This window comes from Antechinus flavipes, chromosome 2 (genome assembly GCF_016432865.1).
Source record: "Antechinus flavipes isolate AdamAnt ecotype Samford, QLD, Australia chromosome 2, AdamAnt_v2, whole genome shotgun sequence".
Classification (NCBI taxonomy): Eukaryota; Metazoa; Chordata; class Mammalia; order Dasyuromorphia; family Dasyuridae; genus Antechinus; species Antechinus flavipes.
Genome location: NC_067399.1, coordinates 61,496,982 through 61,520,319, shown reverse-complemented (window position 1 = coordinate 61,520,319; position 23,338 = coordinate 61,496,982). Strand labels below are relative to the sequence as shown.

At 49.3% G+C, this 23,338-nt stretch overlaps 2 protein-coding genes across 5 annotated transcripts; one reads left to right on the top strand and one right to left on the bottom strand.

The window, feature by feature from the left end:
* Positions 1–2,578: 2,578 nt before the first annotated feature.
* Positions 2,579–12,141, bottom strand: TRADD (TNFRSF1A associated via death domain). Its single transcript, XM_051975050.1, has 5 exons — positions 12,054–12,141; positions 7,526–7,697; positions 4,602–4,882; positions 4,283–4,481; positions 2,579–3,520 (listed from the first exon to the last, which is right to left on the bottom strand). The coding sequence occupies exons 2-5, from the start codon at positions 7,686–7,688 to the stop codon at positions 3,198–3,200; spliced, it is 966 nt and encodes a 321-aa protein (XP_051831010.1). The 5' UTR covers positions 7,689–7,697; positions 12,054–12,141; the 3' UTR covers positions 2,579–3,197.
* A 206-nt stretch (positions 12,142–12,347) lies between these two features.
* Positions 12,348–21,314, top strand: FBXL8 (F-box and leucine rich repeat protein 8). Of its 4 annotated transcripts, none has more exons than XM_051975047.1 (3): positions 12,348–12,446; positions 15,754–15,971; positions 19,102–21,314. In XM_051975047.1, the coding sequence occupies exons 2-3, from the start codon at positions 15,820–15,822 to the stop codon at positions 20,078–20,080; spliced, it is 1,131 nt and encodes a 376-aa protein (XP_051831007.1). In that variant the 5' UTR covers positions 12,348–12,446; positions 15,754–15,819; the 3' UTR covers positions 20,081–21,314. The 4 variants fall into 4 exon arrangements, with proteins under 4 accessions (XP_051831007.1, XP_051831009.1, XP_051831006.1 ...); XM_051975049.1 differs by lacking the exon at positions 12,348–12,446 and adding an exon at positions 12,453–14,214; XM_051975046.1 differs by lacking the exon at positions 12,348–12,446 and adding an exon at positions 12,453–14,316.
* The last annotated feature ends 2,024 nt before the right edge of the window (positions 21,315–23,338 follow it).

Here is a 23,338-nt window from a genome sequence, read left to right as displayed (position 1 = left end):
GTCGTTTAAGGCCTAAGACCTTCCTCCTCCCAAGCACAGAAGTCTCTCCTTCATATTTCCTATCTTGCTTATTGTCTGCATGCCTTGATTGCCTTTTACAGTTCAGGGCACTGTTGCTCACAAAAGGCCTTGATAATCTGGAGATGTTCCAGAGAGGCAGAAGAGATGAAAAGTGTCAAATTTAAGTTCTATCATTAATTCAAAGAACTGAGGATGTTCAGCCAAGGGAAGACCCCAGTCCATCACAGATGTCTTCAAGTAGTTGAAAGGTTATCAGATGGGGCAGCTAGAAGGCACAATGGATGGAATCCTGGAGTCGGGAGGACCTAAATTCAAATGCAGCCTGAGATGCTTAACAATTATTAGCTGTGGGACCCTAGACAAGTGACCTAACCCCAACAGCCTCGCCAAAATAAAAACAAACAAAAAAAAGAAAGAAAGAAAGAAAAGAAAGGTGGTCAGATGAAGATGGATCAGTCTTGTTCCATCTGGCCCCAGAAAACAGGACTAGGAAGCTTTAAGGCAGGAGTCCTCGAACTACAGCCCGCAGGCCAGATGCGGCAGCTGAGGACATTTATCCCCCTCACCCAGGGCTATGAAGTGTCTTTATTTAAAGGCCCACAAAACAAAGTTTTTGTTTTTACTATAGTCCGGCCCTCCAACAGTCTGAGAGACAGTGAACTGGCCCCCTATTTAAAAAGTTTGAGGACCTCTGCTTTGAAGGGTGTTGATAGCAAAAAGGCAGAAGGTGGTGTCCAGAGGGGCCTATTTGCTATCAGAGCTAGGCCAGAGTGTCATGAATGGGTTCTTCCTCACCAGAGGTCTTTAAGCAGGATGACCACTGTTGGGTGGGTGAGGATGGCCAGTGGGAGCCCTTCAAACTCTGGAGTAAATCTGGAGTAAACCTGCCTGGTATTATCACTTAGCTTTCTACAGAAGTCATCTCTCTAGTTAGACTCTTAAGTTCTCTGAGAACAGGAATAATCTCTCTCTAAATAGATTCCACTTCCTGAAGGCTGGATACCTAGCCTTCTCCATAAGGGAAAGAGTAGGGACAAGATTGGGAAGAAAACTTGCTTCTGAGCTGCTCCAATTTTCTGCCAGACCTGAGGATGCCATGACCTGGCCATTGAGCCCTGAACACAGAAATCCTGTCCCCAGTGAGTCTAATGAGCTACGGGGAAGAGAATGGCCCACAGTATTTCTCAGAAATAGAGGGAGTCGAATATATAGAGAATGTATGACCCTGAGACTCATACATAAGACAAAGGGGCAAAGTCACTCACCCACCCATCCCTGCTAGTTAGAGCTCCTCACTCTAGTACTCCCAAGTGATTATGTTGCAAAAGTATCCCTTTCTTAGTTCTGCCCAACAACTCTGTTTCCTCAGAATCCAAACTTCAGTGAAAGGATATGAAAAGATTAAATTAATTCATACTACAATGTGACTGATCGTTGGTCTAGAGCAGAGCTTAAATTGGGTCACAATCTCATATGGGGTCGCTTATGGGTGGTGTCTCAAAATTATGACTTATCAGTAAATGTTTGATTTGTATACCTATTCAAATAAAAATTTCTCAGGCGGAAAAGGAACCACAAGTGGAGATGTTTTAAGTCTTTAGACTTCTGCTTTTAAGATGAATTCCTTAACCCAAAGTAAAATCTAATTAGTAAAAATTTTGAGGGATTTTTTTTTAAAGCACTGATGTCATTCTTTGGGTCTTTGATCTCTCAGGCTTCTATAAACTTTTACCAAAGAAAAGTGTTTAGCAGTTGATTGCCCTACCTTCAAAAGGCTAGAAGGAATAGAGTTCAAAACAAAACAAAACAAAACATTATTTTCTCATCGTTCCTTTGGATCACAGGATTTTAAAGCTGGAAATAATTTGAGAGAGCATTGTTGCTATTCACTCATGCCTGACTCTTCATGATCCCATTTGGGGTTTTCTTGGCAGAAATACTGGAATGGTTTCCTTGTCCAGTTCATGTGACAGATGAAGACTTGTCCAGGGTCCCACAGCTAGAAAGTATCTGAGGTCACATTTGAACTTGGGGCCTCCTGACTTCAGGCCCAGCCTTCCTTCCTGACCCTCGAGTTACCTTCTATCTGTTCCTCATGCTTTTGTACTGATATATGCGTGTGTGCATTGTCTCTCCTTACAATGTGTTTCCGTCTTTAAAGCATCTCCCTAGCCTAGGATAATGCTTGGCACACAGTAGGCATATAATTAATGCTTACTGATACATATGTACCAATACCCTGTTTGGGGAAGTGTAGGGAAGTCCTGCTGCCCCCTCCTTTATCCCCTCTCCACCCCAGCCCTCAGCATGTGCATTGGTTTCAAAGAGCAGAGACTGGTGTTTTTTTGTTTGTTTTTCCTGTTTAAAGACAGCTGGATTGGCAGAGTGCATGGACTCAAAAAAACTTGAGTTCAGACACCTATTAGCTGGATAAGCCACTTCATCTTGTTTGCCTCAGTTTCCTTATCTGTCAAAGGAGCTGGAGAAGGAAACTGCAAACAGGCTCCGGTATCTTTGCCGATAAAACCCCAAAGGAGTCACCACTGAACAACAACTATCCTGAGCAAGTCATTTAATTTCTCTCAGCCTTGGTTTCCTTAGCTGCAAAATGGAGATAATAGCACCAACCTCCTAGGGTTGTGTTAATAAGGATCAAATGAGATAATGGGTAAAATGCTTTGCAGACCTTAAGGTATTACTCAGTGTCCCAAAGTCTTAGGGGAAAAGGTTAAGCTTTAATTGCTGTATAAATATTATCATTAAAGCTTTCTCTTAGGCTTTTTCTCTCCCCCTTCATGCACCTCCCTGCCTTAGCCCAGACTATTGTCACATCCAAGTCACAGGGCCCTTTGCTTTCTGTTCAGCTGCTGAACAGCTTCTCTGGGGTGCAGGGAGCCGGGGAGAGGGACGTCTTCAAAGTGCTTTGGACTGGGGTCGAGACAATGGATCGCTGTCGGTGGGGGGGACACCGTTCGTGTGCGAGAGAGACCTCAAAGGTTGGGAGATGGGTAAGAGCCCGAGCCTTCATCTCTCCTCCAGTTCTCTCCGATAAAGTGGGGTCTCCGCAGCAGCTCGGGGCCCCTCCCCCCTTCGGCTACGGACAAATCAGGTGTGCCCCCCTTAAGTCCAGAGGTCTGGAGCGCGCTGGCTCAAACCGGTGGGGCCTCCTGAGCCAGCTAGTCCTGTTCCTCTTCCCGTTCCTGGTCCTTGCGCTGTCCCGGCAGCCCCAGCAGGTCTTCCGCCAGGCTGGTGAGGCCGCTCTGATCTAGAGCCTCGACGAGGCGCTGCAGGGTGGCCCGGCGGCCCTCGGCCAGCTTAAAGCGGTGCAGCAGCTGGAAGGCCTGCTCGTAAAGCCCGTCGCGGTTGTACTCGTAAGCCAGGGACTCTAGGTCGTGCTCCCGGAGAGCCCGGCAGTTTAGCGCCCGGCCCACCGTCCGCCAGTTGCGGCCCACGGAGCGGGCGAACTTCTGTGTGTCCTCCAGGGTCAGCTGACGGTTAGCTGCGGAAAGGAGAGGGGTGAGCTACGAGGGAAGACCGGGACGCTAGGAGATGTCCATGGGCCAGCACCTGGGGCCCCCGGCCAACCCAGTTATTCCCGGCAGACACTCGAGGTAAACCCACCCCTACCCGTACAAAACGAGGTTTTCAGTTCTCCATCCCTCCAACTTCCCCCCCCCCCTTCTCCGGGGCGAACAAAGATTTCCCCACCAAAAAGCCATCGCCACAACCCTCCCCCTTTTCGATAATACAAGAGTTGCCTCCGTTTTGGACAGCTCCAATAATCCCGGACCCGTTTCAGGGGTCCTCAAGCTTTTTAAGTAGGGGGCCAGTTCACTGTCCCTCAGACTGCTGGAGGGCCGGATTATAGAAAAACAAAAACTTTGTTTTGTGGGCCTTTAAATAAAGAAACTTCATAGCCCTGGGTGAGGGGGATAAACGTCCTCAGCTGTTGTATCTGGCTCGAGGGTTGTAGTTTGAGGACCCCTGAATCCCCTTCCCTTCCCGGGCAGCCAGCATAATGTAGTCATTGTTCTCCTCCCACGCATTCCCAGAACCCAGTTCTCGAAGAATCCCCGTTTTCCACCCATCCGGACTGTCCCTTTCTGGCTGCCCTGAATAAAGCCACAGCTCTCGGAATCTGCTCCCACCAGTGGCTTGGATTGCGCCCCCCACCCCACCCCCTTTCCTGAGGCAGGGCGCACCTGCAGTATCAGTAACTTGCGAACCCTCCCTCCGCCCCCGGGCTCGTTAAACCACTCACCAAACTGCTGGCCCTGGAACTCAAAGTACTGTGCACACGCGAGCTGAGGGGACGAGAGGGCTGGGGCCTTGGGAGCAGGGGTCTCGGGGGCGGGGGCCTCCGGGGCGGGAGGCAAGGATCCAGGGCCCCCGGGATCGCAGGTCAGGCTCCGGAAAGCATCCTCCAGTTCGCCTATCTCCTCATCTCGGAGCCGGTCCGGCTGGGGTGAGGTGAGGGAGGAAGAAGGAGGGAGAGCTAAGTTCGAGGTCGGCTCCCCCTGACCTTAGGCCCAGCCTCCGGGACCCGCTCCACCTCCCTTCCCCAGCCCGGAAGGGCGCACCTTGGCCTGGTGGATGCAGAGCAAGCAGCGCTCCTCCTCCTCCAGCATCAGGTCCAGCCGCTGGGAGCCCACGCGGAGCTCCAGGCGCAGCGGCAGGTGCTGGGCGAGCCCGAGCGCCGTGCCCAGGCGGTCCTGGAGGGCGTCCCGCAGAGCCCTCTCGCGGTAGCTCTGCAGGAAGCGGCCGCACGGCTGCTGGCCGCAGAACTTCAGCTGCACGATCAGCTGCGGATCGCTGCAGTGGATCTTCAGAATCTGCGCTCCGTCCGGGCTCCCGGTAGATTCTGCAGCGGGGGCGGGGTGGGGGACGGAGAGCCAGGGAGGCCCCGGGGGGAGGGTGCAGGCAACTCTGGGTTAAGTTAATTCAGCCACCCCCCACCCAACACCCACACACAGCTTCCGAATCCTTCCTACTCCAGACTCGCGATCACTGAATTTCGTGGTGATCTGGAAAGCTTTCTTTGGCAAAGTCACCCTTCCTCTAGACTTCGGTTTCCACATTCGTAAAATGAGAAGGCTGGAATAGGGCGTCTCTAAGGTCCCGTCCAGATCGAATATTCTGGAAATGTCTGGGACCTGCTAGTTCTGGGACCCTAGGTAAGTCACAACTTGCCTGAGCCTTAGGAAACTCTTAATAACAATAATAATAGCATTTAAATAGTATAAATAATGTCCCATTTGATCCTCACAAGAACCCTGGGAGAAAAATACTATTTTTATTGCCATTTTACAGATAAGGAAAATGAGGTAGATAGGCCAAGTGACTTATCCAGGGTCCCACAGTTACTGTGTTGTTCAGGTATTCCAATCAGGTCCGACTCTTCATGACCCCAGTTGGGGTTTACTTGGCAAAAATATTGGAGCGCTCTGTCATTCCCTTCTCCGGCTCATTTTACAGATGAGGAAACTGAGGCGAACAGAGTGAAGTGATCAGTGTTGTACAACACGGGGATGCATTGCCTCCAGGGGTGGTGGGTCCTCCCATCACTAAAGGTCTCCGGGCAGAGAAAGCTACGTGATGCTGTGAGGGGATGAGAGTCTCTGAGATCCCTCTGGGATGCTGACATTCTAGCTCCTGTCCACCCCTGGCCCTCTGTGGCGGCTGCTCCCTGTCTGCCACAGGGAGAGGTGTGGAAGGGGGGGAAAGGGCTCTTTTGGCTTGGCCTGGGTAGATCCCCAGACTGAGGCCCGCTCTTAAAAGTCATACAAAACTATTGTTAAAATGGAGGGCTGGCCGGCCCTGGATGCACCTCTAGGTGACAGCTTAGGACCGCGAGCACCTCAGCGGCTGACCGAGTGACCCTCGTCCCAGGAAACGGGGGTCCTGGGACACCAGAGACAAGCTCACACCGCTCTGGAGCTTCAGGGGCACGGGGTAACTAGAGGCAGATAGCAAAAGCCTTCTTTCCCAGCAGAGTCACTCCATGAGGTAACAATGGGGCCAGTGGTACAGCACGCCCCATTGGCCCTGTCTCCTGGTGCTCTTCCGTGGAAAACCCACCTGATCCCCCTTCTGGAAACGGGGTCTTCTCCCGCTGAGCCCTGCCTTGAGAGCTCCCAGAGGCCTCCTCGCAGGCTCTCCGGCCTCAGCAGCCAAACCCAGACCCCGGAGGAGGAGGTAGGGTCGGGGTCCCCATGTCCTGCTCACCCCCACATCTCAATGCCACAGGAAGATAAGGGAGCCTTAAGGGGCAACATTCAAAAGCGGGAGAGTTGGGGGAAAGAAAAGACCCGAGGGAGGGAGCAGCGAGACAGAGCAGGGAAATCAGGGAAGGTGGAGGTAGACACCGAGAAAGGGAGAAAGAGAAAAGGGATTAGACAATGAGAGGAGCCAGAGTCCTCCAAGGAAAGGGTCCCTGAATGTGTTAGTCAACATCCATGTATGTATATGGCCATGCACTGCATGCATTCATAGACGCGCTTGTGACCACAAACATACACATGTACACGGGCACACATGTGTGCTTGTGTTTGCAGGCGTGTGGCTGCAGCGCGAATGTGCATACATGTTTTCACGTGTGTGCATGTGCGGTTACTTACATGCATGTTCGTGGTTGCACGTATGTGCACATTGCGTTGGTGTGGTTTGTGATGCACATGCATGTGTTTGCATTTGCATGTGCTTTGTTTATGCATGTGCACAATATGGTTGTGTTTTATATGTGCAGTGCATGTGTGTTTGTATTTGTACACCTACTATGTCTGTGTTTGCATGTATGTGCAGTGTGTATGTGTGTCTGTGTCTGATGGGGCTGGGCCTCCGATTCTCATAGAAACATGCAGCCATGAACACCGACAAGTGGACGCGCTTCCACACACACACACTCAATGGTATACACACACGTGACACTGAGAGACACGCAAGCCCGTGTACATGTTCACACGGAACGCCCCGTGTTGTGCGTGCAAGGACATATGTAGAGCATGGCTGGTGTGAGACAGTGAGTCACCTTGAGGAGGAAGAGAAAGCACGCCGGGGGGCTGCCCTGCTCCACCCTTAGGGTCTCCTGCCTTAGCAGCTGCCTGCCTCCCAGGGCCCACCTGCCTCCCGGGGCCTAGGCCACCGGCCTCCTCAGGGTGCTTTAGGTTTGTCGGGTAGAACAGCACTGGAGGAGGAGCTTCTCTCACTATGGACATTTTAGTCTGCAGTTGGGAAGAAATCCACTTCTCTCTTCATTTTCTTTTGAGGGAGGGAATGGGGAGGGGGTGGTTGCCAGAGGTAAGCTCCCTGGGGCCTAGCCTCGCCCCCACATCCGTACCACCCCCCTGGCTCTCCGAAAATAGGGCTAATATTTGCAGGGTTGCTATGGGAAAGGTGGTAAGTCTCCAGATAACCCTGAAATGTGAGCCCTGGCCATTATTGTCCTCCCACTCTGTGTGTGTGTGTGTGTGTGTGTGTGTGTGTGTACCCCCAGACCCATAGTCACCTGCCAGGGCCAATTTAAGGACTCGGAATATTTTCAGCTTCCACTGAGGATCTTGGTAAAGGTTAGGCAGAATGACTTTGTCCATCAAGGATTCCACAAACAGGTAGGCACTGCCGCTCCACTCCTGGAGGCCGTCCATCATCTTCCTCAAGTCCCCTGACATCCCGGACTCCTGTAGGTCATGTGGGTCAGTCCCCAGCTCTGCCTTTCCAGGCCCCCAAGGAATCCCAGATCCCAAGATGAGACTGTTCTCCATTGAAATAAGAGCTGCCCCATTAACTCACGAGGCTCCCTAAGAAATACAGCCAACTCCAACAATAAAAATGGCTAACATCTATCTAATGGTCCAAGACTTGCAAAAACAATTTACCTATATTATTTCATTTAATCCTCACCCCCACCCCATAAGGTAAGTGCTCTTCTTAGCTCCATTTTACAGATAAGGAAACTGAGGCAAAAGGAGTTAAATGACTTGTGCAGTCAGTAAATCTGTGAATGAATCTGAATCTCAGCCTTTCTGATTGCAGCAGAGTCCAACAACTCCTTGCACTAGGTCTTGATGGCTTTCAATAGAACAAAGATCATTCTTCCCCACCCTCAGGGGCCAATTCAATCACTGGGGTAGACTTTAGTACTTTAATACCCCAGAGCAGAATCACAATAAGTAGAGATCCTCCCTGGGACAGCTGATTACTGAGAAGCTAAAAAATGGGAGCCGGGGGAAGCCTTTTTATCTTCCCGTCCCCTCCCCTTAGTATAAAATGGAATTATTGGTAGGGGTGTCTGAACACAGAATGGCAGGGCTGAAGGGCTCCTGGGATGTGGTTCTTTGGTGTTGGGAGCTTGTTTCTTATCTCATTTGATCCTCACAACTCTGTGAAGTGGTGCTATTATTATCCCCATTTACAGATAAGGAAATTGAGTGGAGGAGAGTGATTGGCCATGGGTAACACAGCTGGTAAGTGTCTGAATTTGAACCTAGACCTTTTGAACTCCTCTTCTTAACTCCCGACAAAGTAGGAAAAGGAAAAAAGTGCTAAGCTGCTATCTCATAGCTAACACGGGTCTTCATACAGAACGCTTTTAACCTGCCGAGTGCCAGAGCTGAAAACTACCTTAGATCAAGTTGTTCCACAAAAGGAAATTTAACTCACCCTAGAATGGGCCTTGGAACCAAAAATGCTGGAGGTCCCTGGGGATGTGTGGTCTGTCCAGGGCCCAGCCAAGAGGTGGGGGAGTACAGGCTAGTCCCCAGCGGCAGACAGCGGGCAGAGGGGCCCTCATAACTTTCTCAGAATGAAGCCCCGAAGGCTTCTGGAAATAGGGGAGCCCTCAATTTTTCTCACTTTCATATCCTCCTGCCCAAGAGAAATCCCTTCCTCCCTAACCCTTGGAAGTCACCTCCCTGAACCTCAGAGAGGGCCGAACTTCCTGTTTGATTCTTCCCCATGTTCAGACCCCCTAGCTTTGAGTATTTCTGCTCCAGTACAGATTAAATGGTTTAAAGGGGAGGGGGGAGTTTAAAGGGGGGATTTCTGTGAAGGAAAAAAGAGAAAGATGGAAGGGAGAATGAACTCATCCAGAGCACAAGTCCCTATCCCAGCAAAAAATCAAGAGTCCTTGGCAAAGAATAATCCCTGACAGGTGGGGCAGCTATAAGGCCAGATTCCTCTACTCCAGGTCAGCAGAAGCTGGGGTGCAGGAGAGATGAAGGGCAGGATAAAATTCATTATGCTTCCGACTTGGGAAGGAAGGAGGGATGGATGGATGTTTGAATGATCAAGGGCATTAGCCATGAGATCAGACCCCATCAGTGGAAAGAATGGTGTTCAACCATTCAGACCCTCAGACGTTTGCAGAGGAGGAAACTAAACCTAGTAGAGGTTAAATGGGTCACTGATAAACTAATGTCAAAGGCTGGCTTTAAACCAGGTCTTCTGGACACCAAGCCCCGGGCTCTCTCCATTTCACTACCTCGATATATTCCAATTATTAGAATGCATTTTGTAAACTTTGGATGTGTCAGATATAATTATTTTTATCATTATTCAATTGAGTGGAGTTGTGTGAATGGGGGTAGGAAATTCATTGAAAAGAACTCTAAGAAATTATTGCCACACCCTAATCTTGGAGGAGGAAGTGAATCTTCTCCCTCTCCTTTCTATGGGGAAGTCTTTGGGAAACAAATGAAAAGAGACAAGAGCAAAGTCTAAGCCACTTTAAAAAAATATGCTCTTCTTGGAACTCAGTATCTCATTTCCCACCTCAGTGCTTTTGCAAAGACTGTGCTGCCTTTATGGACTGCACTCCCTCCTCACCTTTAACCATTAGAACTCATCATCAGATCCTTTCCAACAATTAAAAAGTGCCAATCTTCATGGAAGCCTTTTATGATCTATTTCATTTTTAATGGTCTCCTCCTCCCCCTAAGTTTTGAGGGTTGCTTAGTGGTGAAGAACACCAGGCCTGAGTCAGGAAAACCAGAGTTCAAGTTTGGCTTTGGACATTTAGAAGCAGTGTGAATTCAAATGCCTTCCCCCCCCTAAAAAAAAAAAAAAAGTGTAGAAAGAGAACTGAGAGATCATATGATTCATTCTTCACTTTGCAAATGAAAAAACAGGTGCAGAGGTAGGGAATAGCAGAGGTTGGCAGTCCTTCCATCTGACTTCTCACTGCCACAATCACCAGCCTAGTCTAGGCCCTTTCATCTGGATCACCGTAACAACCTCTATAGACTGATAGTCTCACCTCCAGTTTTATTTCAATCCATCCTTCTCACAGCTACTAAAGTAATCTTCCTAAGGCATCACTTTGGCCCTAAGATCCTTTTTGCTGAGACTGAGAAAGAAATGGAAAATCCAAACAACTGTTTTCAAAAATGAAAGAAAAAATCAGCTCCATCAGCTGGTTCAGGTTCAGTGACCTTTCACTGCTCCTTGTTTGGTATAAATCATAACCCAGATAAGTTCTTCAGCCTGACATTTCAGGCTCTGCCTCCATTAGGCTTCAACCAATCTTTTCAGTCTCATCCCACCTACCTGGTAGATTAGTTAGGCACCTGCCAAACTAATTGCACTCAGACTTTCCTACAAAACTTTCACTCTTCTGAGTGGATTTTCAATTTCATTCAAATCCTTTCTTATGCCAGAAATACTCCCCTTATGCCAGCAATACAGGAACCTCCTGCCATTCTACACCTATTCCTCAAGGTGTACTTTCTCCTTGAAGCTTCCCTGATCCTCTCAATTCCAAGAGATCAGGCTCACATTTGAACTTATAGCACTTAAAAAGCAAAAAAACAAAAAACACAATCTTTTAATGCATTTAAGCATTTGGACCCCTGGAGGTCTCTTATCATCCCTTACAAATAATTAGAACTCTTCTAAAGTGGAATGGAAGGGAGTGGATTTCCCCTCTGAAGTCTTCATAGAAAAACAAGATAATGACTTATTTGGAACGGGGTAGAAAAAAATTGTCCATTAAGATCAAGTTGGAGTAACCAGACCCCAAGGTCCTTCTCTACTCCGAAATCCTGTGATTCTGTTATCGTCTTTCTGAAGGTTCAGTGCATTGTATATACAGTGAGCTCTTAAATGTTGGTTACATGACATCCCCTTCCTTCCCTGCTCTTCTTGGCTCTTGTGATGGCTCTATGCCAGCCACCTTTTTACACCCCCTTTTAATCCATGCTATTAGTCTGGCTTCTTCCTATGGCTTCTTTGGCTTCTTGCTACTTAAGTACTAGGAGTGTATATCCAGAGATCTTTCACACCCAGTAACTGCTGGGGTTGACAAGGCTGCTGGGTAGGGAGGAAATGACAGTGGGAAATGAGCCCTGGTCCTTAAGTCCAAAAGGGGAAAGACTGGGAGTGAGGCGGGGCTGAGCCGGCGGAGATGTAGCAGACCTCCAGATCTTCAGCTTGGCCGAGTACTTGGCAAGAGAGCCGAGTTTGGAAACGGAGAGCAGGGTTTTGTTACCAAGCGATTACTCTCAAACCCCTTAACTTCCCAGGGCCTCACTTTTCCCATCCGCAAGGAAGGCAAATTGACACTCGGACTCAAGATTGTCCTGAGAAATGCTCTTTGCAAACTTTAAAACGCTTCAGAAGCTCGAGCTGTCCAACGAGACCGTGGCCAGAAGAGCGACAGCCGAGGATCGGAACAACGTCTCCCACGTGCGGCCTGGCCCCGGCCAGCCCAAGCTAGCCCAGGGGAGAAGGCAGACAGGAGAAGGGCGAAGGGAAGGAAGGAAGGAGGCTGGAGGAAGAGCCCGAAGCTCCTCGGTCTCCCGGTCACTCCGTTCCTCCAGCCGGGTCCGATGCACACACAGCCCTCCACACCCCACCCCACCCCACCCCACTCCCCAGCTCTATGCCCTGCCCACGCCTGGCACCCCTAAGCAGGCCAAACCTGCCAGAAGGATCCCACACTTGCCCCGGCGCCCACGATCAGGCGGCCCTCGCCCGCCGCGCCCCTCCCCTCCTCGCGCCTTGCCTCCTCCCCTCCTAAGTTCCCCGCGGACACTGACCAAGCCGTCCGGTCTTCCGCTGCTTCGGCTCTCGCAGACACCGGTTCTGTCCACCCGTTCTTCCGGGTTTGCGCAGAGCCCAAGGGGAGGGGGAGCAGGGAGGAGGAAGGAGGAGGGGAGGGGCAGAGCTGGCTCCCGCCCCGGGATCCCCAGAACTCGGGGACCCGGAATGCCTCTGGCGAGCGGCCGGGGCAGTTCAGAAGCATAGTGCCCGGAGTTCCGTAGTGATTGGATCTCCGGGCTCACGGGCCTGGGTCCTCCCTCCGGCCCAGCCCGATCCAAGAACGGACCAGCCTAGGCTCCAGTGAGTCAGCCATCCCTGAGTCAGTCTGGAAATTCAAAGAGCTCTGTAACCCTTTCAGTTCGAGGTCCGAGGTCCGCACTCCGGGGCAGGTAAGAAACATCCAGATCGGGGTTAGCTGCCGAGGAAAACTCAACAGGGAGGGCTGAGGGACACTCACGGGGGTCTGAGGAAGGGCGGGGCACGTGCAAAACTGAAAAGAGCCCGGGGCTTGGAATCTAAAGGTATCGGTTTGTCTCGACATGTGCCATGGGGGTAATCACTTTCCCTCTCAGTCTTTTTCTTCTTCTGCAAACGAAGGGTAATAATAGCTGGCACGTAGATTACGCTTTAAGGTTTAACAATGGACTTTATGCACTATCTCATTTGATCACAACAGCTTTGTGAAATAGGCGCTACTATTATTCCCATTTTACGGATGAGGAAACTAAGGCTGAGAGGGATTAAGTGACTTGCTCAAAATCACACTGCACTTACGTATTGGAGGCAGGATTTGAACTCAGATTTTTCACTCAACTGTTATCCACGATCACCTGGCTCTGACTAGTTAATGGGGTCGTTGTGAGGAAAACTGAGTAATTGCGGCTTATGGTCAGTCTTCTCGATCCCTGCTTGCAAGGGTGGAGGAAGTAGAAGGGGATCCACAGGATGGGGATTTATGTTCGATTTGCCTTTGGAGACTGGTGTCCCTGGGTTATGTGGGCTGCTGCTGATGGCTCAGGAGGAATCCTCCCTCCAACGCCCCCAAGCCTCACACTTGGGACTTGGAAAAACTGTAGGGATGGTAAGGGTAGGGCCGGATAGAGAAAGCGAGAGACTCGGTACCAGCCGGAGCAGTCTCCATTTCCCTAGCGCTTTAAATCTGACAGAGCGATTGACAAATGTATCTCATGGCGATGGGACCAGCCCACTGACACCCAATTAGTGTCAGAGCCACGATTTTGAACCGGGTCCTCTGGCACTGAATCCAAGGTTTCCGCTACCGCAAACTTCCAGTGCCTGGGAGTGGAAGGAGGAGGGGGATTTCGCAGGTCCAGCTGCCACCTCCGCCCCCGAACTCAGCCGCGCCCAGTTTGACGGTCTGTCCCGGGAAACTTTTTAGCCTCCTCTACCTCCAGAGCTGTCATATTGGGAGCTCTAAGGGCGAAGGAGGACCTGGCTCTCCCCAAAAACCGAAACAATTGATAGACCATCCTGCTCTCCCAAAAGAGGGGATCTCCAGGGTTGATGACCTCAGGGTCAGAGGGCAACACTTGCGAAGCCCAGAGAGGGCTACAGACCCCTGACTAATGACACCCGCACCCACAGTGGACTGACCGGCCTCCACCCCGCAGCTTCCTCGGGCCTCGGCCCCGCCCAGTCTGGTGATTGGCTACTGTCCCCCTGCTGATTTGAATGAACCATTCAGATCTCCACTAGGGGCTCTAGAACCCTACCCATTTAACTCCTTCACTGCCGCGAGGCGGTTGGTATAAGTGGAAAAGAAGCGCTAGGTTCCCAAAGGGCAGCCAGACTTAAGTTGTTGGCAGGCCGTGTCAAAGTCCGGGTGTAGCCCCAAGAGTGAGCCCCTGATTCCTTGGATTCTACGGGGGCTCCGGGAGCTACCGAGTCGGCGTTGGGGCGACGATGGAGGCGGAGAAAAGGTCCCCGAAGCCCCACCCCGAATTAGGGCCCTAGGCTCCTGAACCCCGCCGAGCCCAACAGGGAGCCCCGCGCCTCGAAATGATCTGCGCTCTAGCGGGGGCCACGGGGGCCGCCCCCCTCCAAGTTCCGGGCAAAACGGAATCGAGAGAAAGCCCACGGAGCTGAAGGAAAAGGCGGAAGGTCACGGCCTCGGGTTCGGTCCGGGCTCCGGGTCCGGTTAGTAAGTGACGGACCCGCCCAAAGGGCGGCGACTCTCAGGCCCGGTTGTGGCTGAGCCCTGGATTCCGAGGTCGAGACACAATTTATTCCGGACCAGAAGTGAGAAAGTTGATTGGGACCTTTATAATCATCGCGTATATGGGAAGGAGACGGGGAGGGCGGGAGGGAAGAATTAAGTCAAATCCACCAGCCTTTATTTAGCATCCTGTGTGTGTGAGGCGCTGGGCTAAATTCTGGGGATATGAAGAAAGCGAGGGGGGCGGGGGGGGGGAGGGGACGACGTCCCTGCCGTCAAAGAGCGCACACCCTGACAGACTCCATACAACAACTGTGTACATACCAGCTATGTGCAGGGTGAGTGGGAGGTCTTTTCAGTGGGAAAGCACCAGCATTAGGGTGGGGTGGGAGGGGTGGAGAAAGGCTTCTTGCAGGACCTTGAAAGAAGGTGACAGGTCTTCTCCCTGAGCTATGGGTTGGACTGGCTGAGCACTGCCCTAATGACAGGCAGTATGGATGGAAATGGAAAATGAGAAGAGAGGGATTAGAGTTTATTCTAAATGCACCCGCGCGCACACACACACACACAGAGGCACACGAAATAAAGTCATTGAACACAATTTGTCAAAGTATGGATGGCAAACCTCTAAAACAGCTTCTAAAAGAATGTGCGAACCATCAATAAACATGTATTAAACACCTACTATGTGTGAGGCACTGTGCTAAACACTGGGGATAAAAGGAAGTTTACAACCTAATGCCTAGTCAAAGAATAGGTTGTGGGAGGAATCACTAGAATTAAGAGGAACTGAAAAAGGCTTCCTGTAGATGGTGGATTTTTAGAGACTTAAAGGAAAGCAGGAGGCAGAGCATTCCAGATATGGGAGACTGCAAGTGACACTGGTTTCTGGTTCAAGGAATAGCTAGGAAACCAGTGTCACAAATTATGTGGAAGTAGAAGAGGAGGGATGTGAGAAAGCTGATGAGGGTTGCTGAGGACCCAATCCTTTAACAGTCTGGGGAAACCTATGGATTCTTTAAAATGTTTTAAAATGCATAAAATAAAATACCTAGAGTTATAAAGAAAACCAATCATATTGAAATATGTTTGTAAAAAATTTTAAATCAAATTAATGTTCCTTTGGCTAAGAACTCCTGGTTTCCCTTCCAACTCCCTTATTTTTTTTTAACATGTTTACTGGATGAATATAATCTTAAAACAAATGAGTAGTTGACCATATTAACACCAAGAGGGGTAAGCATATGAAATACATTGCCCTGTGAGAAGGCAGATGCTGAAAATTAGAGAAATCCACAATGAGGTTTTAAGGAAAGTTAGCAGTGGGGATATACACAGCTCCCTAAGAATACTAACCTGAACTTAGATCTGCCCTTAGGCATCCAAATTGATGTTCTCATAGGAACTCCCATCCTGGAACAGTTTCCCCAGCCACAAAAGGCACTGAGTAGGAGCAGGGGGAAGAATTCATTGAGGGGGTGGATCTTTCCCTTTAAATTATTCCCGGTCTCTGTTCTCAGACCAGCTCCAGTCCCACTGCAGAAGGATTGAAGGATAAGGACCTTTGAAACTCAACCACCTTCCCAATGGCTGAACTATGGAAATACCTCCCTGAAGAATTATTGTCTTTGATCTTCCGGTACTTGTCCCTTCGTGACCGATATGCAGTTTCTCAAGTCTGCCAGGCTTGGGCCACTGCTGTCAACTCAAGCTCTGTGTGGTACATCACAGATATCAGGTGAGGAAGCCTTAGGGACCCATTCCTGCCTACCCCACAGTAGGAATCACTTCCTTTCAAGAGTTCTGTCACCTGGGTGACAGACACAATATAAAGAGTACTAAATCTGAGATCAGGAAGAATTAAGTGCAATTCTAACTTTGGATCCTTACTGTGTGGCTCTGGGTAAGTCATGTAACCTTATTTTAGCTTCATTTTCCTCATCTCTAAAAGGGTATTATATTAATACCTTATAGGACTGATGTAAGAATTAAATGAGATATTTGTAAAATACTTTGCAAACCCTAAAGAGTTATAGAGATGCTATTGTTATAATTTATTATTATTATTATTAAACTTAAATGAAGTGCCAGGGCAACTTACCATGGGGCAAGTTTCAAACTGTTAGCAAAGTTTTCAGTATTAACAGAATTAGAATAACTGACTGCAAATGAGTGACTGAGTTCCATTAATGATTACATGTTGGGAGAAAGTGGCCGACCCAAGCTTATCAGTTCCAACCATTTCCAGTGTTCTTGGTTAATGACTCATGCTTAGGTGGCTGCCAGCTTCCACCCTTACCTTTGAGGAAGTAGGTCCCTTCCCTAAGGTCCACTGAAAAGTTTTGCAGTATTGCAAACATTCAGCTAATTGTAGTGAGCCAGAGATTCCCCTGAAGCCCGGCTTCCTGCATGCTCAGACACCTCTACCCCCCTCATCTCATGTTCAATCTCCAGATAGGAAGGAGAGTGCCTGCAGGGAGATATACTGATTCAGTTACATGGAGGAAGGAAAGCACTGGGCCTCAAACCTCACATTCTTGAAGGCTATGCCAGCACATAAGGAGTATGCTGTAGCAGGTCCAACAAGGGCTTCTATAGTGGTTTTGGTTGTCCAAGACCTAACCCAGCTAATTCATTTGACTTCAATTCAGTGGGCAGTTATTAAATGCTTATGATGTGTCAGGTCTTGGAAAGAAAAGAAAGGAAGAAAGAGAGAAAGGAAAAGGCAAGAAAAGGAAGAAGAGAGAAAGGGAGGAATGAAGGAAGTGAAGAAGGAAAAATAAGAAAGGGAAAGAGGAAGGAAGGAAAGGAGGAAAGAAGAAAGAAAGAAAATAGGAAAGGGAGGAAGGGAAGAAGGAAGGAAGGAAAGGATGGAAGAAAGGAAAGAAAAGAGGAAGAAAAAAGTTTCTACCCTTTATCTTGTTTGAATATTCTGTTGAAATAGAGCTGAATATGAAAGGGCTTAGAGCCAATTGGATAAGAAGTTAATTGTATTTAATAGATTTTAAAAATTTATTCTGAACTTAATAAATGCCTAATTGAGTGGGCATTTTTGTATACATAATAAACCAGGAAAAGGATATAGTGCAGATCTTTATATGTATAGCTTGATTTTCTTTAAAGTATATAATAAGATCAAACTGTAGCTTTTGAATCCATCCTGCTTCTTTGGCCTTCTTTCTGTTCTTCCTTCTGTTTTCTTCTCTCCATTTAAAAAAAAAAAAAACTGCCTCAAGACTCTTTCCTTTCTTTCTTCTTTCCTTCCTTCCTTCCTTCCTTTCTCTTTCTTCCTTCTATCTCACCCTTAACTTCCTACCCCATTCCCAACAACAACAACCAAAAAAACCAGAACAAAACAAAGTGAAGCCCTGGTAACTGATACTTGTACTCAAGCAAAACACATTCCCTCGTTGGTCATGTGGGGAAATGTATGCCTTATTTTGCACCCTGAGTCAATCACCTTTCTGCCAAGAGATGAATAGCATGCTTCCTAATCAGTCCTCTGGAGTTAGGATTGGTTTTTGAATTGATTAAAGTTCTCAAGACTTTTAATTATTTTTTCCTGTAATTTTTTCCTATAATTAAATAGGAATACCAAAAAAAAAAAAAAAAAGACAAAAATAGTCTCTGCCTTCACAGAATTCTTATTTAAAGGCAGAGGCAATATGTAAATAACTATAGAGTAAATGGCAAACATTCTGAGAGGGAAAAGTCTGGAGGACCAAGAAAAGTAGGTTTTGAGCTGAGTGGAGAAGAAAGCCAGGGAACCTCAGAGGCAAGGAGGCAGAGTACTTAACCAATGCGAAGGCAATCCAAGGAAAAGGAAGATAAGAGTGTTCTGTGTGAGGGACTGGAAACACACCAGTATGGCTTCATCATAAAGAATGGGAAGGATGGAGATGGGGGTGGGGGTAAAGAACAATGTGTGAAAAGGCTGCAAAGATAGGGAGGCACCAACTTATGAACAGCTTTAAATGTCAAATAGAGAAGTTTATATTTGATCCTGAGGAAACCACTGAAACTAATGGGAGTTAAGGAGGTTGTCATAATCAGACCTACATTTTAGGGAATCCCCTTGGTAGATTCATAGAGGATGGATTGGAGTAGGGAGATATTTGGGGTGAGGAAACCAATTTGAAAGTTAGTGTCATAGTTCAGGTAAGAGGTGACAATGGGCAGAAACAGTGAGTGACAGAAGGGGACAGCTAGATATATTTGAGAGTTTGTAAAGTTAGAAAGGACAAGACTTGGCAACAAATCAGATATATGAGGTGAATTGGGGAATTCTGGGGAGAGTTGACCCTTGAGTGATGACTTTATTTATTTAAAATCTTTATTCATTCATTCATTTGTTTCTTTGCTTTTGCCAGTATTTACTCTTGAAAGTCTGTATTACAGTGGCTCTCTGCATAAGGATACTAAGGAGTACCCACAGTAATGATGCAAGGCATTTTTGGAGTAATAACCATTTCTTTTTACAACAAAAGAGATGTTTTATCTTTTCATAATTTATTTAACCCAGAACTATGTCCCAGGAGCAAATCCCTCCTAGTTTGTCATGTCATGTAAGAGTTAGGACATGGAATGTCAGACTTGGAAGGGTTAGTCCAGAGAAGGCCAGGCCATCGAGTTGGTTCAGGGAAGGAAGCCTGGGTTTTCTCACTGCATTTTAGAGATGGGATATCCCAGTGTGATGAGTTGGTTTCCTTGACACCTCAGCCTTGGGCAAGCCCCTTGCCGAGACCCTGAAACAGCTGAGATGGGCAGGATGGAAATCTAGAGCTGGGAGCGTTGGGGGCCAACTCTGAATTCTTCCTTGGCCTCGGGCAGCCCTATTGATAATGTTTCCCTCTGTTTTGTCCTGAAAGCTGCGAACTGGAGATAGATGAGGCGGCCTTGAATCGTCTGGCTCCCTGCCTGGGTCAGATCCGCCACCTGGGGCTGGAGTTTGACCCATCCAAGAAGGGGAGCCGTCGGGCGGCCACGGAGCTGCTAGCCGCGTTGGCCCGGCAGGGCCCCGGCCTGCAGGGGCTGCGCATCGCTTGCAGAGGCGAGAACCCGCTCTTCTATTCCGGACAGGACATCCTGAGCGGACTGCTCCAAGTGTGCGTGGCGGGGCCGGGCCTGTGCGCGCTCAGACAGCTGGATCTCCGGAGCATGCCGTTCACTCTGGACGACGGGCTGGTGCTGCAGGTGGCGCGGGCCTGCCCGGAGCTCCGAGGCCTTTTCCTCAACAACCGGACGCTGGTGTGCAACGTGCGGCCCGAGACGGTGCGCATCGTCCTGGCTGCCTGCCCTCACCTGTGCGCGCTCGGTCTCTACTACGCCAGCCTGTCAGCCCAGGTGCTGGCCGCCCTCTGCGAGCCGGGCCGCCCGCCCTTCCAGCACCTGGCGGTCTTCTGCGCGCGGCCCGACAACTACGCCGAGGGCATACCCGACGACGCGTGGGCTGCCACCCGCAGGCGGCACCCGGGGCTCGCGGTGGACCTGGAGCTGGACCACACGGTGCCCGACGAGCGGGTCACGCTCCTCCTGCAGCCCGCCATCCCCGTGACCACGCTGAGGCTCAACACGTTCGGCGACGTGGCCGAGGCAGTGCGCCTGGCCGGCCACCACTACGCCGCCACGCTGACCGCGCTGGTCGTGCGCGCCACGGCCTCGGCCGCCCTGAACTCGGCGCTGGAGGAGCTGGCCCGGGGCTGCGGCCTCCTGCGCGAGGTGCACTGCTACTGCGTGGTGGCGCCCGCCGTGGAGAGCGCCTTCCTCAGCCACTGCCCCGCCCTCCGCAGCTACACGCTCAAGGTCTCCCTGGAGCCGCATCCCTGGCGGCCCAAGGTCGTCAGGTGACCGGCTTTCCCGCGGCCGGCCGAGAGCAGCGGGTCTGCACCGCCCGCTCCCCGCCCTCCGGGCCTCCCACCATCTCCAGCCGCCCTGATCTATAGATCTGGCCCCTGCCCCCAGTGCCCCGGAGGGGAAAGTGAGGCTCCCGCGCGTGTGACAGCATCGCCTCCCTAAGGCCGCGAGCTTCGTCCACAACAAAGGACAAATCTAGACAGTTGTGGTGGAGGAGATCAAGTTCAAACCCAACTTCGCCTCTTCTTTGCTGTGTAGCCCAAGGCAAGTCTCCTCCTTAGCTCAGGCCTCTTTCCCTTCTCTGAAAAGGAGTTTGATTTAATTAATCCCCCAAGTCCCCTCCAGTTCCAGACTCCAAGATTCTCACAGACCGGTTAGTACCCATTTCCAGGATTTTAGGGACTTAGCTGTGAGAACGAGAGAATGTCTGTTCCTGAGTGCTTACATACGGGGTTAGAACCCTAGAAAAGCACATGGGGGAGAGGAGGAAGGAGATCCAGAAACCACTTAAGTCCGGCTCCCTCATTTTATGGATGAGGTTCAGGAGGAAGATGCAGGTCGCCCGTGGCCACCCCAATTGATGCCAGAGAATCGTAGCCACTGAGGTGGACACCATCCTCCCTGGGCAATATGATTTTCTATGACCCAAGCCCTGGAATCTCTGAGTCTCTTTATGTTTCTCAACAGAAATGAATGGGTGCCACTTTAGCCAAACAGATCTGTTAAAAAAAATCTTGTATCCCATTCCATCCAGGGCCATCTTCAGTCACTCTGATCTCTGGATCACTGGGCCACCAGACCCAGATGGCTCTGAAGGAAAAAGTGAGGCAGGTGACCCCCCCCCCCATTTAAATCCAATTCACTTGCATGTCATCTCATCATCTCCCTGATGTCATGGGCCTCTCAGGACAAACAGTTCAGGAGGCCTCCCTTTCTACTGGGTCCCAAGAGGCAAGGAGGTGGAGGGTTAAGAGCACTGGAAAGAATTATAGCAACACAATCCCTCCCTTCAAATCCATGCGCCTTTCTTCTGTGACCCAGATGTGGTGGACGTGCAAGTGCACAAGCTCACGCCCACACACATGCAGACACAAGGCAAGGCACAAGCATGCTCAGAGGAAAAGCACTAGCTTAGGAATCCGGACGACTAGTTCTGTTCTTCACAAACCATCTTGACCAAGTCACCTTCCTCCCAGGCCTCTTATAAAATAAGAATGTTGATCTAGAAGGATGTTTTCCGCTGTTACATTAATCAATGTCTCTGTATCTGGGCCCCTTAAGAGTTCAATATTCAGAGGAGTGAGAGAACAAAACTGGGACCAGAGGAAATATAGGAAGATCCCAGGGTGCAGTGAATGGGGAGGTGCCTGTGCCTTTAAAAAATATTTCATACATGTCCATATTTTCCAGATCAGAAAATTCTCCTTTCCATGGTCCATAGATATTTTGATGAGATCACATATGAAAGACTATAACCCTGATGGACAATCTCACACACTCACACACACACACACACTCACTCACACACACATGCAGGAATATCCAAGCCTTCTCTATAGTCTTGAATTGAGTAGTCTGATTGAGAGTGATCCAGATCAGAGGGCTTGGGAAACCTTGGGCGGGGGGGAACTCTGTGTTAATATGGTTAAAGGAAGGACATCCCAGCTGCTGCAGGCTGGCGTGCATGAAGCAGCACAGAGTAGTAGCCAAAGCCCTGGACTTGAAGCCTGAGAATTCTTGGTCCAGCCCTGTCACTAGTTAGCTAAGTAAACTTGGGTAAGTCCCTGCATCTCTTTTAAGATTCACTTTGCCCTGTTCAGTAAAATACTTGCACTACCCATCTCACAAGATTGTTTTGAAGATAATGCATTGTAATTCATAAATTATTATAGGAAAGTGAACTTTAGGGAAAACTTGTGATTTGTTGGATGGCTTGGGGGAGGGGGGGAGAGGGAGGGAAAAGTGCTTTATTTAAAAAGTGGACCAAAAGCACAGATGAGGAAAGGATATAAGTAAACATCTGTCCCAAACCTGAATGGGCAAAGGATCTTACTTGGTGTTCAAGAGAGGGAAAGATGGACAGGCCTTTGGATAAAATCTCTTGTGGGAAAGGGGTAAGAGAGAGGATGAGATTCCCCCAAGAAGAACCTGCTTTATTGACACTTTCCCCAGGGAGAGAGACAGCAGTTTTCTTCCCCATCCCCCTCTATCTGCCTATCTCTATCTTTCTCTCTCCCTGTCTCTTTCTCTTTCTGTCTCTGTCTCCTTGTCTTTTTTTCTGTTTCTCTCATGTCTCTATTTCTTTGTCTCTCTCTCTCTCTCTCTCTCTCTCTCTCTCTCTCTCTCTCTCTCTCTCTCTCTCTCTCTCACACACACACACACACACACACACACACACACACACACACACACAACACAACACATGCCTAGTTTCCTTTCATTGCCATTCTTCTATGGGAGAAGTCAAAGTAGAGCCCTTACTATTCAATGACTCCTTCCATCAGATGTACGGGTTCCTGCTTTTCTCCCTTCCTTTTTTCTCTGTTCATCTACCCCACCTAGAATGTATGGAAGGAAAGCTGGGGATTAGTATCCTCCGGTAGAAAACAACTGTTGCCTTTGAAAATAGTAGGGTACAGACCTTCAGGGAACTCCAGCTGCTATGGATCAGTCATCCCAATAGCCCCTGAATTGTATGGGGTAAGGGAGGGGGATGCCTTCTGTTAACAGCAGTCTGGGCCCATATCCTGAAAAGCTGGATAATGAAGTACTACTCCCCCCTCCCCGCCCCCCATTTTCCCCATTTTGAAAGGAAGGGTTCAATACTTGCAGCATTACACCTCTTTTCTCCAGGGTCCCAGAGTTGTGAGTCCTACATATGCTTCATCCTTGCTGCTGTCGTTACCAACAGGTTCTCAATTGGTAAAAATGAGGGGCTCAGACCTGAGGATGTCTAAAATTCCTACTGTTTTCAAGCCCATCTCCTATCCTTTAGAACTGCAATCACAGGGAATCAGCCCTGGAATCAGGAGAACCTGAGTTCAAATTCAGCCTCTGATACTTAACATTTTCTAGCTGGGTGACCCTGGGCTACTCACAACCCCAATTTGCCAAAAACAAAACAGAATTGCTACCATACAGCTGGTGTCAGAAGAGCAAGAGACTTTGGGGCTCTGTGTTTTCTAGCTACATGCCTTTGGACAAGTCATTTCACCAGCTTAGTAAAATAAAAGACTTGGACTAGACCAAGAG

Bases quoted from the DNA above. Each gene is read 5' to 3' on its own strand.
- FBXL8 (XM_051975047.1), top strand. From the start codon at position 15,820: ATGGCTGAACTATGGAAATACCTCCCTGAAGAATTATTGTCTTTGATC. The intron at 15,972-19,101 runs GTGAGGAAGCCT...TTGTCCTGAAAG, and splicing joins TGGTACATCACAGATATCAG to CTGCGAACTGGAGATAGATG.
- TRADD (XM_051975050.1), bottom strand. From the start codon at position 7,688: ATGTCAGGGGACTTGAGGAAGATGATGGACGGCCTCCAGGAGTGGAGC. The intron at 4,482-4,601 runs GTGCGCCCTTCC...ACCTCACCCCAG, and splicing joins TCTGCATCCACCAGGCCAAG to CCGGACCGGCTCCGAGATGA. The intron at 3,521-4,282 runs GTGAGTGGTTTA...TCCTTTCCGCAG, and splicing joins GTTCCAGGGCCAGCAGTTTG to CTAACCGTCAGCTGACCCTG.